Source organism: Dermacentor albipictus, chromosome 5, assembly GCF_038994185.2.
Source record: "Dermacentor albipictus isolate Rhodes 1998 colony chromosome 5, USDA_Dalb.pri_finalv2, whole genome shotgun sequence".
In the NCBI taxonomy this organism is placed as follows: domain Eukaryota; kingdom Metazoa; phylum Arthropoda; class Arachnida; order Ixodida; family Ixodidae; genus Dermacentor; species Dermacentor albipictus.
Genome location: NC_091825.1, coordinates 91,341,934 through 91,359,935, shown reverse-complemented (window position 1 = coordinate 91,359,935; position 18,002 = coordinate 91,341,934). Strand labels below are relative to the sequence as shown.

The 18,002-nt window shown below is 45.2% G+C and overlaps 1 protein-coding gene across 5 annotated transcripts in view; it reads left to right on the top strand.

Annotated features, from left to right (window-relative positions):
* LOC139059937 (relaxin receptor 1-like) overlaps nt 1-18,002 on the top strand; it is a 227,199-nt gene that overhangs the window by 61,381 nt on the left and 147,816 nt on the right. For all 5 annotated transcript variants that reach the window (XM_070538568.1, XM_070538567.1, XM_070538566.1 and 2 more), the window contains exon 2: nt 12,218-12,313. In XM_070538568.1, coding sequence (XP_070394669.1) covers nt 12,229-12,313 — 85 coding nt within the window. In that variant the 5' untranslated portion in view covers nt 12,218-12,228. The remainder of the gene's footprint in view (nt 1-12,217; nt 12,314-18,002) is intronic.

Genomic DNA, 18,002 nt, shown 5'->3' with positions numbered 1-18,002 from the left:
TAAATGACTCCCCTAGCAATAAATTACGGAAGAGCCCATCCCTTGATGACTGTGGACAATTTGCATATAGCATTTATAAATTTAGCGACAACGTATCGCCACCATCGAAACGAGCTATATATAAGGCGTGTACTACAGCGGAATTCCTTTTTCACCCTGTCGTAAGAACACTAGGCGCCACCTAGCGTTGCCGCCGTGAAGCTTGCGCGTGGCCTGCGAAATGCATGGAGCGCCGGTGCTCGCGAACGCTGAGAAACGCGTCATGCGGCAGCCAGGCTTCACTTTCGAGCTTATTTGTGAACACACTGCGCCATCTGGTGGCACTGTAGAGAAGTCAGCGCGTGGCCTCCAAATCGAGAACCATGGGGCGTCGGTGCCTCCGAACGCTGAGAATTTTCCCTCTCACTTGCCGCACAGTCAGTCAGTCGCACATATTCAGTGATCCAAGTTTGTGAGAGGTTCATTAAAGAGCGGCACACACCCAGTGCATCCGTGGCGCAGCCTGCTAATATGTCGGGTTGCTGTCCTCGAGGAATCTTGATGTGGACTCAATTCCGCTCAACAACGTAGGAATGTAAGGGATCTTTTTCGTCATTGTAGAGTAGCACATCCCCAATGGCAATTTAATTACCTGGGTAATAATAATAATAATAATAATAATAATAATAATAATAATAATAATAATAATAATAATAATAATAATCAGCCTGATTACGCCGACTGCAGGACAAAGGCCTCTCCCATATTTGTCCAACTACTCCGGCCTGTGTTAATTGCGGCCATGTTATCCCTGCAAACTCCTTAATCTCATCCGGCCACCTAACTTTCTGCCGCCCCCTACTAAGCTTCCCTTCCCTAGGAATCCAGTCCGTTACCCTTAATGACCACCGGTTATCTTCCCTACTCATTACATGTCCTGCCCATGCCCATTTTTTTCTTGATTTTAACTAAGATGTCATTACCTCGCGTTTGTTCCCGCACTCAATCTGCTCTTTCCGTATCCTTTAACATTACACCCATTATTATTCTTTCCATAGCTCGTGGCGTCGTCGTCAATTTAATTAGAACCCTTTTCGTAAGCCTCCAGCTTTCTTCCCCGTACGTGAGTACTGGTAAGACACAGCTGTTATACACTTTTCTCCTGAGGTATAATGGCAACCTGCTCTTCATGATCTGAGAATGTTTGCCAAACGCACCCCAGCCCATTATTATTCTTTTGATTATTTCAGTCTCATGATCCGGATCCGCGGTCCCTACCTCCCCTAACTAGATGTATTCCCTTACCACTTCGAGTACCTCGCTACCTATCGTAAACTGCTGTTCTCTTCCGAGGTTGGTAAACATTACTTTAGTTTTTTGCAGAATAATTCTTAGGCCCACCCTTCTGATTTGCCTCTCCAGAACGTGAGCATGCATTGCAATTGGTCTCCTGAGTTACTAAGCAAGGCAACATCATCAGTGAATCGCAAGTTACTAAGGTATTCTCCATTAACTCTTGCCCCCAATTCTTCTCAATCCAGGTCTCTGAATACCTCCTGTAAACAAAATATGAATAGCATTGGAGAGATCATATCTCCCTGCCTGACACCTTTCTTTATTTGGATTTTGTTGCTTTCTTAATGGAGGACTATGGCCGCTGTGGAGCCGCTATAGACATATTTCAGTATTTTTACATACGGCCCGTCTACACCCCGATTCCGTAATGGCTCCATGACTGCTGAGATTTCGACTGAACCAAACGCTTTCTGGTAATCAATGAAAGCTATATATAAGGGTTGGCTATATTCCGTACATTTCTCTATTACCTTATTGATAGTGTGAATATGGTCTATTGTTGAGTAGCCTTTACGGAATCCTGCCTGGTCCTTTGGTTGACCGAAGTCTAAGGTGTTCCTGATTCTGTGTGCGATTACCTTAGTAAATACTTTGCAGACAACTGACAGTAAGCTGATCGGTCTATAATTTTACAAGTCCCTGGCGTTTCCTTTCTTATGGATTAGGATTATGTTAGCGGTCTTCCAAGATTCCGGTACGCTCGAAGTCATGAGGCATTGCATATGTAGGGTGGCCAGTTTTTCTAGAACAATCTGCCCACCATCCTTCAACAAATCTGCTGTTGCCTGATCGTCCCCAGCTGCCTTCTCCCTTTGCATAGCTCCCAAGGCTTTCTTAACTTCGTCCTACGTTACTTGTGGGATCTCAAAATCCCCTAGACTATTCTCTCTGCCATTATCGTCGTGGGTGCCACTGTTACTGTATAAATCTCTATAGAACTCCTCAGCCACTTGAACTATCTCGTCAGCATTAGTAATGATATTGCCGGCTTTGTCTCTTAACGCATACATCTGATTCTTGCCTATTCCTAGTTTTTTTTCACTGCTTTTAGGCTTCCTCCGTTCCTGAGAGCATGTTCAATTCTATCCATATTATACTTCCTTGTGTCAGCTGGTTACTCAAGTTGGCGTCAAATAGGTTCATTGAAGAGTGGCACACATCTAGTGGCATTCATTCAGTGACACAAGTGGACATCAAAGAGGTTCACTGAAGACCAGCACGTCTCAGTGGCACATGTCCAGTGCTTGAAGTCGACGTGAAAGAGTTTCTTCGCACAGCGGCACTTGTCCCGCATCTACAGGCACCCACGTCTGCGTGAAAGGGGTTCGTTGAAGAGCGGCACAAATGTACATATTACTTGATACTCAGTGAGCCAATTTAGTCTGAAGGTTGGTTTGGAACCCTGTTGTCCTAGCACAGTGGCGCCGTGCGGTGCCATACTTAAGTGGTGAATTTGGATGCGAAATCTCGTCACTTGTGCAGCTTTGCGGTAAGCCCGTCGTACCACAGCTGGAAGTCGAGCAATTCAGGGACTCACATTTTTTTCCAGAGTTAAGCCGATTCTTCTTCTTTCCTCATTATTCCCCTTACTGCTTTTGTTTTTATTCTATAACTCCCTCCATGACCAGCGAACTTCCCATGAAGAAGACGGAAACGAGCTTAAAAACTGGTGTTTCATATCAGCGATTTGTATTATCACCCGCTTTGCCTCGATAGGCACGTCGTTCAGCTGGCAACTTGTTTGTGAATTCACGGAATAAATTGGAGCCCGTAGATTATCAGCGCGCAGGTTACGTTACAAGACTATTCCCATCTCAAACGAAAAACTGAGATTTCGGTTAATTAGTATTCCTTGTTGGGTCATTTCTTCATTTCGTTCTAAGTAGTCAGAACTGTCTTTAACAATGAGTTGCTTTATGTAGACTTCAAAAACTACTTCACTTGCACGTAGCGCCGTTGTCCATCTGTGACTGTGCTTGTGTTCTGTTTGGCACCCATCACACCACCATGCATGCGTATATCTCAGATGTTTCTTCTTACTGCATAGCTAAAATGTTTGCTGTTTCGCGCCAAATCCTTTTTATATATGACTGAACACCAAGACTTGGCCCAGACCTGTCAGCACGCGTAATGCCGAACAAAAACCCGTAGCAAGCTTACACCACCATGCTGTGCGTCGTCTTCCGCATAAGGTATATATATATATATATATATATATATATATATATATATATATATATATATATATATATATATATATATATATTGGGAATAACAAGAGAGACAACACTCATTGTGCAGCGCCCTAGGACAAGCGCACACTTCGTCGTGGCATTCGGCCACACTGCAACCTTTCTGCACGGCTTGCAACTACACAACTTAGCATTAAAGCAACTTGTCTAGAGACTGAAGTCGTCATTCGGGAGCATTCCAGGACGCAACAAGTTTCTCTGGCTACTGGCACTGGCTGATGTGCCCTGGTCGCAGGACTAGCCGACGATTATGACATTGAAGTTGGGAACATACGACTTTTTAAACAAAACGTCGTTTTATGCGCCCAAGCACAAAAGTAACTGGAACACCCTTGCATTTCTCCGCAAAGTTCGGGAATGATTATCTCGAAACTGATGTGATCCTGAGAATTCGTTCCAAATGGATCCGCCTTGCAAACTTCACGGCTAGAATTTGTAAATGGCGATATGGGTCATGATGTAATTAGTTAAAAAGTTACTTAGTGTATTTATATTAATTAGTGGGTTATGAATTTCAATTTTTTTGCAAGTAGTGTCCGACGCTTAGAGTAGATCACCTTATCAAATTTAATTGTGCTATCTGCCACAGAAAACCATTAGGAATGCTTGAAAGTGTTCGTTGAAACACCCTGTATATATAGTAAGAAAGAATTTCTCGGGATACGGTGCAAATGCATATCACAGATGGTTACATTGCTAAACGGTCCTTAGAAATTTAAGCGATCATTTCGCTAATTACCTAAAATGTGCACATTACTCTTATAGTAATGCACTCGAGAGCGATGCTATAATAGGCAAGTTGAAGGCGATAAGTTGTGAATTCAGGGAGAGAGAGAGAGAAAATAATGCAGAGAAAGCCTGGGAGGTTAACCAGAGGTAATTCTGGTTGGGAATCTTGGAAAAACGCTAACATAATCCTAATCCATAAGAATAGGGACGCCAAAGACTTGAAAAATTATAGACCAATCAGCTTACTGTCCGTTGCCTAAAAAGTATTTACTAAGGTAATTGCAAATAGAATCAGGAACACCTTAGACTTCCGTCAACCAAAGGACCAGGCAGGATTCCGTAAAGGCTACTCAACAATAGACGATATTCACACTATCAATCAGGTGATAGAAAAATGTGCGGAATGTAACCAACCTCTATATAAAGCTATCATTGATTACGAGAAAGCGTTTGATTCAGTCGAAACCTCAGCAGTCATGGAGGCATTGCGGAATCAGGGTGTAGACGAGCCGTATGTAAAAATACTGAAAGATATTTATAGCGGCTCCACAGCCACCGTAGTCATCCATAAAGAAAGCAACAGAATCCCAATAAAGAAAGGCGTCAGGCAAAGAGATACGATCCGTCCAGTGTAATTCACAGCGTGTTTACAGGAGGTATTCAGAGACCTGGATTGGGAAGAATTGGGAATAAGAGTTAATGGAGAATACCTCAGTAACTTGCGATTCGCTGATGATATTGCCTTGCTTAGTAACTCAGGGGACCAACTGCAATGCATGCTCACTGACCTGGAGAGGGAAAGCCGAAGGGTGGGTCTAGAAATTAATCTGCAGAAAACTAATGTTTAACAGTCTCAGAAGAGAACAGCAGTTTACGATAGGTAGTGAGGCACTCGAAGTGGTAAGGGAATCATCTGCTTGGGACAGGTAGTGACTGCGGATCCGGATCATGAGACTGAAATAATCAGAATAATAAGAATGGGCTAGGCTGCGTTTGGCAGGCAGCCTCAGATCATGAACCGCAGATTGCCATTATCCCTCAAGAGAAAAGTTTATAACAGCTGTGTCTTACCAGTACTCATGTATGGGGCAGAAACCTGGAGGCTTACGAAAAGGGTTCTACTTAAATTGAGGACGACGCAACGAGATATGGAAAGAAGAATGGTAGGTGTAACGTTAAGGGATAAGAAAAGGGCAGATTGGGTGAGGGAACAAACGTGAGTTAATGATATCTTAGTTGAAATAAACAAAAGGAATAAGCATGGGCAGGACACGTAATGAGGAGGGAAGATAACCGGTGGTCATTAAGAGTTACTGAATGGATTCCAAGGGAAGGGAAGCGTAGCAGAAGACGGCAGAAAGTTAAGTGGGCGAATGAGATTAAGAAGTTTGCAGGGACAACATGGCCTCAATTAGTACATGACCGGGGTAGTTGGAGAAGTATGGGAGAGGCCTTTGCCCTGCAGTGAGCGTAACCAGGCTGATGATGATGATGATGATGAATTCTGGTTGGCTACCCTGAGCAGGGGGAAGGGTTCAGGGGGATAAAAAGAGAAACAGAGTGGAAGGGGTAGACAGAAAGAAAGGCAGATAGATAGATAGATAGATAGATAGATAGATAGATAGATAGATAGATAGATAGATAGATAGATAGATAGATAGATAGATAGATAGATAGATAGATAGATAGATAGATAGATAGATAGATAGATAGATAGATAGATAGATAGATAGATAGATAGATAGATAGATAGATAGATAGATAGATAGATAGATAGATAGATAGATAGATAGATAGATAGATAGATAGATAGATAGATAGATAGATAGATAGATAGATAGATAGATAGATAGATAGATAGATAGATAGATAGATAGATAGATAGATAGATAGATAGATAGAAAATGCAGGAGTGATCTGCAGAAATCGTATGACTAACGCCACTTTCTAGATACGGGACCTGAAAATGTGCTGCGAAATATATACGTCGGTGTTCCTATCAACTGCCTCCTGAACGCGTGCCTTCTACAGTTCGGGGACATTTTAACTGGAATCAGCAGGTTTTGGTGGCGGATATTTAGAAAGTGGAGCTAGTCTAGGTTGCCGTTAAGGAAACATGACTTCACAATTCCTGTGTTTCAATTTGACGATTACCACATGGGCCACGGTTTATGAATTCTGGATAAAATGTGCATCGCAACAAACCGACGACGGAGAACCTGTTTCTATGTAACATGAAACTCTGGAGTATAGTCGTTTTGTGTTTGCAGCGCACTCCCTGCTTCTCCAGAAGCAGCTCGTGAAAAAAGGAACGTTGCTTATGTGTTGTGCTATATTAGTAGAGGTTGCCTTAATACACGAAAAAAAAAGAGATTTGTCAATGCAGATCTATCAAATGTCTCAGTGCTCAATTTCGACAGGGTAGCCATGGCGAGCCATTGCGACATGTTCCTCTGCACTTTCAAGGACGATTGGGTTTGTGAATTCTGGATGAAATAATAGGCATCGCAATAAACCGTAGGCGGAGAACCAGTTTCTATGTAACATGAAACTCCGGAGCATGGTCGTTTTGTGTTTGCAGAGAACGCCCTGCTTCTCGAGAAGCAGCTCGAAAAAAAATTAGCATCACTTACGCTTTGTGGTATGTTTCCAGAGGTTGCCTTAATACACGAAAAAAAAAAGATATTTGTCAATGCAGATGTATCAAATGTCTCGGTTCTCTGTCTCGACAGGGCAGCAATGGCGAGCAATTGCGACATGTTCGTCTGCACTTTCCCACATGATGCGGTTTATGATTTATGGATGCCCCGCCGTGGTTGCTCAGTGGCTATGGTGTTGGGCTGCTGAGCACGAGGGCGCGGGATCGAATCCCGGTGACGGCGGCCGCATTTCGATGGGGGCGAAATGCGAATACAGCCGTGTACTTAGATTTAGGTGCACGTTAAAGAACCCCAGGTGGTCAAAATTTCTGGAGTCCTCCACTACGGCGTGCCCCATAATCAGAAAGTGGTTTTGGCACGTAAAACCCCATAATTTAATTTTAATGATTTCTGGATGACATATGAATGGGAATAAACCAACTACGGACAATCGGTTTCTATATAACGTGAAAGCCCACTCAACACCCCCCCCCCCCCCCACACACACACACACCGAAAAAGAAAAGAGAAGAACTGCCGGATCTGAGGTTGCGAAGAGCAGCCATGACCATGGTCAGTGGGGCAGGTCCGTCCGTTCGGAATATGACAGAGGAAGGAATGCAGTAACCATGCATAAAAAGTGAAATGAAATAAAAAGTGACGACCAAGAACCGGCTTCTACATAGCCAGCAATGTCTGCTCAACAAACACGCGAAACTAACCTGCGAGTGCGTTCGGGGCAGTCGAAAAATAAACCTTGGCAGTCAAAGGATCCAGACGCATCGTAATCAAGCAGTAGTGTCGGAGGTGTCATAAGTAGGATGGGGATGGGTGTTTGTCTATGCTGCGTGATCACCACGACCACTGAATCCGGGTGACGTGCACACCAGACATTGTTGACGGACACACGCAGCACAAGTGACACAAGGATAAAACCCTTTTATCTCTGAAACGTGTGTCTGCAATTGTCGTTGTACCTTATACTCGCTAAGAGAAGTACAGTAGGACATATAACTTGTTCTAATAATGTGGATATACAGGGTAATAATTTTTAAGCTTTACGGAAGTTTTAAAGATCGCCCGTGGCAGATAGCATAATCCTTGTCGTTGAGCTGGGTTATTCGAAGAGGCGGACATTACCAGCACGCGAAATAGAAACGCAAGTTCAACAAATTAGCAACAATTCAGTGATTGCATTTGTAAATAATTACTTTAACCTTCTTTTAGTAATTTGAGAATTGCAGCCAGTGAGTTTGCAAAACGTGTCCCTTGAAATGAATTGCGAAGGCTACATCAGCTTCAATATATTATTTTCCAAAGTGTGAGACAAAATACATGAGTGTTTCATTTAGTTTTGTGCTCCAATGCATAAAAGAGTATTTTGTTAGAAAAAGTAAGCTGACAAACAGTGCTTTCTTACGGCGAGTTTGGAGGGGATATAATTTTATGCAAATTCTACAAGCTAGTTTCTACGAGGTCACGGTAGCCGCATGCCTATGAGGCGGCATACAAGGTCTCCCGTTAGAGAATATTGGGTGCACGTCAAAAGCCTCACTCGGTCGGAATTGATCTCGAGTTCCCCAATTCGTTGTGTCTTAAAGCTCGTGACTAGCATTGGGACGTAAAACCCCCTAACAACCAAAGGGCGTTCAGAATGAACGTAGTATTTATATACATTCTATAAGCTACTATCAGCCTGATCCCCCCGTTCTGTGTTGATAAATACAATACGGTATCCACAGTACATGTGATCACGAAAAGTCTACTATGCAACTGGTCTGCACCGGTAAATATCAATTTCAGAGCGACAGTCCTAGTAGAAAATTTAGAATGGATATGCATTTCAAATGCGGAAGACGAGTTCACCATTGCATCATGGTGAAATCCCTCAATTACATTCGCTCTCCATTACACTCGGGAAATCTCAGTGTGTGCGTGCTTGATAAGCAGGTCATATAACAGCCTATAAGCTACTTGACAATATGACTCCATATCAGTGTGGGGACAGCATTATTAGAATCCTTGCTTTGCGGATACGTTGTCCAGATTGTGCGCGAGGTAATGGTTTATACGATTGCATATATGGTGATGTCATTTTTGGGGGGTTACCAAAACACTTCAAAACTGACCTGTGGCATGCATGTAGCAAAATTCTACTCCTTGAGCTGCACTACTCTAACAGGCGAACACTATTTTCACGAAATGTCGAAACATACAATTGAGTTTTTATGACGATTTCGCTATTTAACATTGAAATAATTGCTTTACGGTATATAATACTACTTTACGAATCATTGGGCTCTTGCAATGCCCAGGGGGCGCTGCGAAAATGGTGCTGAAAAGCGCCCTCTCTCCTGAACTGGGTAGTGCCGAGCTTGGTCGTCTGCTTCGGAAAGCACGTTTACAATATGGACCCGCCACTTTCGGTTTTGTTGTACCACGGCTAGCAGCGAATATCGGGCGCCGAAGATTTTGTCAGGGGTGGCACGCTGCGTAAAGGCAATAAATTATGCAACGCCGAATACGTGTATGCCGTGCAAGAAATAAGCGGCGAAGTTTTAGCGCGGTGTCAATCGCAAGTGAAGCGAGTCGCGTACGAAGTTGAACTTCAAGTAAGGTTTGCACGCTGATAGATTCAGGTGCGCAAACGCGAGGAAATGCTTGCTATAAACGAATTCACAGCAGCGATAAGCAGACATGTGTACAGAACTGCTCTAGCGCACGACGGTACGCGCCGCAACGGCAGTGGTCTTTCGACATACCGCGAAACGCAGGGCCTCCTGCAGTCTTTGTTGACTGCATGCCGCTAGACATGCTGTTATATGCCTGCACTGCGGCCATCTGTCCCTTTAGCAACTGATAACTGATGCAATGCATATGAGCTCGCAGTAACGTACTTGCGAATCGCGCTGCAGCGCGAGCTCGTGAGCTGCTCGCTTGATGAAGCTTTTAATGAGAGAGCGCACGAACAGCGATGTGCTGCAATCAATACTACCTTGCTGCGCTGCTTCAAAGTGCTGGCTTGAGGTCAAGTATAAGCGCATTCATTTCTCTAACCTGTGCTGCTCGTAGTGGTGTAGTGAATTGTCACTGAATCAGCCCGACCATTTGTGGTCATTTGTGTCGTTTATGCACTCACCTGGTCACTTCACCACTTCGCACCAGTCTAATTGTTAATTGTGGCTGTGGCGGGGTGTCGAATCGTAAATCACCAGCCATGCCTGCTGCTATATTGGTCTGCCGTCGGGACTGTAGGGGCTAAAGACCGAATTTTAGGATAATCAAGCAAGCTTCAAGAGAGGCGAAGCAGTCAGCATGACGCGAAGTTTCGCTTGCCCAGCGCGACGAACTGCAGCTATCCAGCACGCCTGACGCTCGGCTTCGTGAGGCCTTGAAAGAAAACGGTAGAATCTGATGTTGGGATTCAGGCCTCCTTGTTCATGGCAGCCCACGACGCAGAAGTAACGACGGTGACGCTTTTTCGAGGCTGAGCTAGGTCTCTCCGGATCGGCGTCACTGATTCCTTCTGCTTCCAGCATTACTTCTCACAGAGAGTCCGTTTTCGTTGAACTATATTCTGCGACTAGCTGGCAGCGTGGTCGGCGTGGTCTGTGAGACGCGACGAGCCTTTTCGCACTCGCAACAGAGTAGAAAAAAGTGCGAATCGACGCAAAACTCGGGCTAGAAACCTGCTTCGCCACAGCCAGGGCTCAATACTACCCAAGCCGGTACTACCCAGATGACGTTTCGCGCGCCGCCACCAGGCGCTGCTACTATACCCCAAACTCCAGCGCAAGACGCCCATAGCCGGTGAATTATCAAGGCATGTGTAATAACTTCTCAGTATGATACTAGTTGTGAAATATGCGTTCCTAAAATTGTGGGACGAAATACGTTCGTGGTCGACTTATTTCTTAGCTTGAATGCATATAAAATATGCGTTTTCGTAAAAAGTAAATTGGGACGACAAATAATTCTACTTAGTGCTGCTCAATAAGTATCTTTGTGGTATTAGCCACAGGTGGTGTTTAAGACTTTCGGTAACGTTACGACCCACCTGTTATAAAAGTATGGGCAGAAATTATCATGTAGAGGTAATCTAGACGGGGCTATTTATAGTACATGTTCTTTATTGGACAGTCTGTCAGCTATATTCTGCAGGATTTCTACATATGCGAAAGCAATGTTGACATATTCGGACAATTTCAACAGAGTGGGCACATTTGACATACGTTCAATAAAAGGATCGCAAAATGGCTCGGCGTGGCATTCACGAACTCTTATTCGTTCCGCATTGGAATGGCCGACAGCCCTGCTTGCGACACCTGCGGCTGCGAGGAGACGATCGCGCACCTCCTCTGTGACTGTCCACGTTACAATGTGCCAAGAAAAGTGCTCGTGACCGCACTCGAAAAACTCGACGATCGCCCCTTCTAGGACACCGGTCCATACGGGTTTCAGCACTCGATGCCTTAAGGGCTTCGCTGAAGTTTTTAAGGGCCTGTGAATTGTGCGATCACCTTTGACTGTTGTTGCGCGTAACATCATGTTACTGCGTGAATTTTTCTCGTTTTTTTTCTCTCCCCTTTCTTCTTTTATTCCCTTTGCCCCTTTCTCCAGCACAGGGTAGACAGCCGGTATTTGCACTGGCTAACCTACCTGTCTTTCGTTCCCTTTTGTCCCTCTTCTCCCTTTGTTCTTACGCTGCCGTATGTGTGCAGAGTCCCATACACAGTCTCAGCGCACCTCATACAATCGATGTACTTTCCATGACAGTAGATGAATTCTTTTTATGCCATTCCAACCTTTTGACTCTGCAAAAATCTTTCGTCGCCTTGTGCCTTGAAATATTTCCTTAGCCATTTTGTTAAGAGTCGTAAAGTTTAGGGACCGCCAGATCGAGAAAATGTGTGTAAAGGGCACTGTACAAGTGGCACATAAACACTTGTTTTGTACTGTGGCTATAGTCTATGTCTATGTATAGTCTATAGTCTATCTCCTAAACATTTATCAGATCAGTTTTGAGCGGAAACTTTCAGGATTGTTGCAGTTGAATTAGCTGAATCATTGTTATATATGCAATGGGACATTCCTTCTTTCAGCCCCCTTAAGCAATATGTTCGGTCAGATATGAGCTCGAACTGGCCAAATGTGTCCATGGGAAACCTATGAAGTGCAGTTTCTTTTTCACTGATTACTAAGCAGGAAAGTGGCTAACAACGTTGCGACAAAGCTAACCGTGGTTGCTGGTTCTTTTTGCAGCTGCCACTAGGATGCCTCCGTCCTCCCGTGGCGTCTGCTGGCGCCTTCCCTGGAAATATCCGATGACAGCAACCCTGCTTTTGCATCTCACTGCAAGTAAGTATATAGCATCGCAATCCTTAAATACAGCATATACATTTTGTGTTGAATAAACAGCGCCAGCAAAACACTTACACTGGGAAAGATAAAGGACAAGACTAGGAGTTGAGTCCTGACCTTTATTTTCACCTGCTTTTCGCAGGTCGTTGTTCGTTGTTTTTCATGTTTGTCTTTGTGATCTTGGCTGTACCCTTCATATATATTCTTGCATGTCACAAAAACTACAGTCGAAAGCCAGTGCCCTGTTCTGTCCCCACTTATAAGTTTATTTAGTTTATCCCGTGCACTGTTTAGCCATAATGAATTCATGCCGACTCACTCTACCCTCATTGCTTCTACATATCCTGCCTGTGTAACATCATGTCTCATGGTTATTGAGCGATATTGTTTTATCGGCGAGGAGTGCGTTCTCAGGTACGCGTTGTCAGGTAACGGAAACGCATCCGCAGTGAACTAAATTTGGGGCTTGCTATAAACGTGCTGGAAGCTAGAAGCCTTGTCAAATTTTTCTTTCTATTCCTAGCATGGCTTGTTATATCGATCCATGACTTCTAAACGCCACCACTATAGACACAGTGCACTCATCAAGCTGTACATTGAGTACCGTCAGGCTCGGTTGTCAGACAAGTAGCATTGCTGGAATGACCAACGAAAGCAGCACGGTTTCCAGGGAGGACGGCGTAAGATGCGCTTCCTACAGGTTACGGTATTTCACGAGCTGCGCAAAATCACCCGAGAGGTTCCGTGTCTTAAATAAATATAGCGTTTTGTGTACCAATACAACGCTGGAACGCCTCCCCGCTCTGGGTTGCTCTCAGGACGCTCTAGAGATGTATATAGTACCCGCTCCGCCCTGCTAATGTCTTGAGACGCAAATCCGTGTGCGTGTGGATTGACGGGCGCGTTGGCGTCGAGTGCAAGTCGCTCTATAAGGTGCCGATGCCGAAGATAGTGAAGCCTAGAAATGCGGACCGTTACCGCGGGTATGTGCCACTGCGTATGTGCTGCTCTTCAACGAACGCTTTTGTGGCCAACTTCGCTATACGTCGCCGTGTATGTGCACCATGGGCCACTGGGTATGTGGCACTGGATATGTGGCACATGTATCTCTTCAATGAACCTCCATGACGCCAGCTTGGTTCACTGGGTGCTGCCACTGGTTATGTGAGGACTTCGCGGTGGTGGCAATAGATTGCGCAGCATGTCCAGAGGGAAGCGTGATAGATGAGCCTGGCTGCCGCACACACTTCAGAGTTGACGAGTTTGGGCTATTCGCGTAATTTGTTAGTCATCGTAGAGGAGTTCGACCCAAGGTTTTATTCTCTGTATTGCGATACCAATTATACGGACGCTCGGGGCGCAAGGACGCCGCCGCTGCCACCACCGTTGTCATGCGTTCCCGCTTGACGGCGTATGCGCACCACGTGCGAAGAGGGTTAGAGGGCCTCCAGAGACAAAGAGTGCGTTTCGCTGCAACAACGACGAGGTGACGTAGACCCGCTGTCGTCGGCTGGTTTGCGCAGCCAGGCAGCATTCTGCCTTCCGCTGCTGCCATTAGCGTCGTGGCCTCACCACAATAAGCACATTAGCGTTTCTGCTGAGCCACAGTGTGCATTGACTAGTCTGAGTGGAATTCACTGCCGACGTTCAGCTAGGATTATGTAAAATTTCACTCGTCACTGATTGACGCCGACGGTTTCTCGTCAGACTTACTACTTGCACCGTCGAGATACGACGCCTACGACGCCGCCGCCACGCTCCTATACACACGCCAGCGTAAGGTGCCTATATTAAAGAAACATTTATTGCACAGCTTTATTGGCTACAGGAGCCCGGGCTCATTTCCTGCTCTGTTTCGTTTGACTTTCTGTTTCATATTCCAAAAACCCGTACTGCAATCAAGGCTTGAATAATTGACTTACTGTAAATGCACAATTTCCGTACTGCCACCTACCTGTGGGCGCGCGACAATCTGACGCGATATTTTGTCAGCCATCATTGGAGTGATGGCACAGACGCTGGATAAAGAAAGGGAAAAAGAAGTTGCAGCTTTATTTATCCAGTAGCCCTGGTGATGGTTTGTGCAAATATTAACGCGATAGCGTCATGGGCCCTGCGTCGCAGAAAATACGACGTCGGCGTCCAGCGTCGACCGTCGTTCCGAGAATGATCATTGCGAACCACGCAGGCCATGCATGTAATGCAGAGAATTAGGTTACTTGAATTTCGCAAAGTAAAATGCGTCAGTAAAGTATGACTTAACGCAACCTACAGACATGATCGCTTCGGATTGTTATTTGAATATACGAGAAAACATAATTCTGTTACGAAGAAACTGAAAAACAAGCCCCTCTTAACGCCATAGCTTATTGCACCTGCCGTTTGAGATCTGTCACAGTAAGAGCGGCGCGGCCCCCTCCGTTCCTTGCAAAAAACCAAAACAGAACCAAGAAGCTTACTTTTGTGCATAGCATTCGCTTTTTTTTTTACAGCAAACTGTTTATGCAGACCCTGCGCCGTTGTTATAGGACTTCGCTAAAAACGGGCCACCTCATCTAGCTGGAGAAGAACAGAAGAGCTCAACAGGGGGAAAGGGGTAACCCCCATACTTGAATCTTATACGCTTGTCAAACAGTGTGTTTTTGGCGATCGAGCCAGATCGGCATCAAATTTATCGGCGATTGATTCCACCCTGCCGCGATACAAACAAATGTTATACTGTCGCTTGCAGCCAAAGAACAGAGCGCAGGAATTGAAACGCGATGCTAGGAGTGCTAGGAGTGCGTGGCTCGCGGCACTTCTTGCACCAGCCAGTAAGAAATGCCGGCAGCCACGTCAATCGTCAAACCAATCTAACGAACCGAAAATAATTGCAGCGTCCGCATCTTCAGGGGTAGGCCTTAATTTTTCCCAATATACGGAGCGTTGGATTAGTGGTTCCAACATACCATCCCAACTACAACTATGGGAAGACCGCAAGTGGTTCGTACTCCTGAGGGAGCAGCTGCCTACAGCAAGCTTCAGGGCGAAAAAGGGGCGGAGCAACATGTGCGCGAAAAAAAAAAAGCACGGCAGAACACAGACAGAAACCTCACGCGCAAAAACAAAAAGAAAAACACTGGGGAACCGCACGACAAAGCACTCCTAAATCATGCCCAGGACGCGAAGCACGCGAAAGCAAAATTGAGGTGCAAGAATGATGAACCAATGGACCTAGAATGTAGACTGCTTGCGAAGTTTGACTTGCATGGCGTGACGGCCGTGTAACTAACACAATTCCGCTATTCGACCATCTTCACGGAGTAGAATGCGCGGTGACCTTTTTTTTTTCATTCGCGTACAAGCATTACAAGCGTTCATGCATTGCGTACCTGTACTTTGCGCACCATTGCTTTTTATTTCATACGGTAATTTTTTAAGTATGTTTCTTCGCTAACTAAACCTGATGTTTCAGAAGTCGAAGTACATCGCCTTGGACACTCTGTGCGTGAAATTAGCGCCGAATTTGTATCTCCCAGGTAGCTTAGCTATGAAATGTCTCACAGGTTCCTTAACAATGAAATATCGCACGTATTTAGCATGCCTCGCTAATTTCCGCACTTCAGTGCCCTCGATGTCGGTACATTTGGCAGAAATGAAAAGCCACTGTTTTCTGCGATTCTAGCAGTCAGGAGTGAAAATCCGGCTAGACAACTTGACTCGCTCGGCATTTATCTGCATGCGACGACCGCCACAGGTATTACACTATTTCTGAAAGAAAAAAAAAAGGGAAGAAAAGGTTGTACAGATGCCGTCAACGCTAATGGGAAATACAAGCAAATGAGCGAACGCTTCGAAAAAGCTATTTACTTTATGAGGATAATCATTCGATTGCTGTAGCGAGGCAGCTGGTACAGTTTGATTTGTGTCTTTTGCGAGTCTAGCCTTTCGGCACGGCAGAAATTTATCGCCATCATTCCATCAACTAAAAGGATGTAATGGCACGAATTGAACGCCCAATTACAAATTAAAACGTATGAATTGAAAGTACACCTAAATATAAAGTATGCGATTTCAAAATTCTCGCTTGATGGGCAGTGATAAGATGCTGACCTCATTACTGCGAGAGTTGACGTAAACGTCTGACAAAACCCGCAAGGTGGACAGAAGTGCGCAAACAAAATGAGACATCCACCCGATCGTAGCATGCTACGATTGGGTGGATGTCTCATTTTTTAAAATTATTTATCACTGTGCAATAAATTACAAGCCACGCGCGCTGCGGGTGACATTTACGATACCGCCATTATACGCGACGGTGTGGCAATTGCTTTCTACTGCTTATTTCGAGCTCGGCTGTTTCATCCCCAGTCTGAGTGGTCACATGGCTACAGGTACGCAATGCATGAACGCTTGTGATGCTTGTACGCGAATAAAAAAAAATCAAGAAAATCACCACCCATTCTACTCCGTGAAGATGGTCGAATAGCGGAATTGTGTTAGTTACACCGGCCGTCACGCCATGCAAGTGAAACTTCGCAAGCAGTCTACATTCTAGGTCCATTGGTTCATCATTCTTGCACCTCAATTTTGCTTTCGCGTGCTTCGCGTCCTGGGCATGATTTAGGAGTGCTTTGTCGTGCGGTTCCCCGGTGTTTTTCTTTTTGTTTTTGCGCGTGAGGTTTCTGTCTGTGTTCTGCCGTGATTTTTTTTTTCGCGCACATGTTGCTCCGCCCCTTTTTCGCCCTGAAGCTCGCTGTAGGCAGCTGCTCCCTCAGGAGTACGAACCACTTGCGGTCTTCCCATAGTTGTAGTTGGGATGGTATGTTGGAACCACTAATCCAACGCTCCGTATATTGGGAAAAATTAAGGCCTACCCCTGAAGATGCGGACGCTGCAATTGTTTTCGGTTCGTTAGATTGGTTTGACGATTGACGTGGCTGCCGCCATTTCTTGCTGGCTGGCGCAAGAAGTGCCGCGAGCCACGCACTCCTAGCACTCCTAGTATCGGGTTTCAATACCTGGGCTCTGTTCTTTGGCTGTAAGCGACAGTATAACATTTGTTTGTATCGCGGCAGGGTGGAATCAATCGTGGATAAATTTGATGCCGATCTGGCTCGATCGCCAAAAACACACCGTTTGACAACCGTACAAGATTCAAGTATGGGGGTTACCCCTTTCCCCCTGTTGAGCTCTTCTGTTCTTCTCCAGCTAGATGAGGTGGCCCGTTTTTAGCGAAGTCCTATAACAACGGCGCAGGGTCTGCATAAACAGTTTGCTGTAAAAAAAAAAGCGAACGCTATGCACAAAAGTAAGCTTCTTGGTTCTGTTTTGGTGTTTTGCAAGGAACGGACGGGGCCGCGCCGCTCTTACTGTGACAGATCTCAAGCGGCAGCTGCAAAACGCTATGGCGTTAAGAGGGTCTTATTTTTCAGTTTCTCCGTAACAGAATTATGTTTTCTCGTATATTCAAATACCAATCCGAAGCGATCATGTCTGTAGGTTGCGTTAATCATACTTTACTGACGCGTTTTACTTTGCGAAATTCAATTGTTTCAGTAACTTAATTCTTTGCACTACATGCAGTGCCTGCGTGGTTCGCACTGATCATTCTTGGAACGACGGTCGACGCTCGACGCCGACGTCGTATCTTCAGCGACGCATGGCCCATAACGCTATCGCGTTAATATTTGCACAAACCATCACC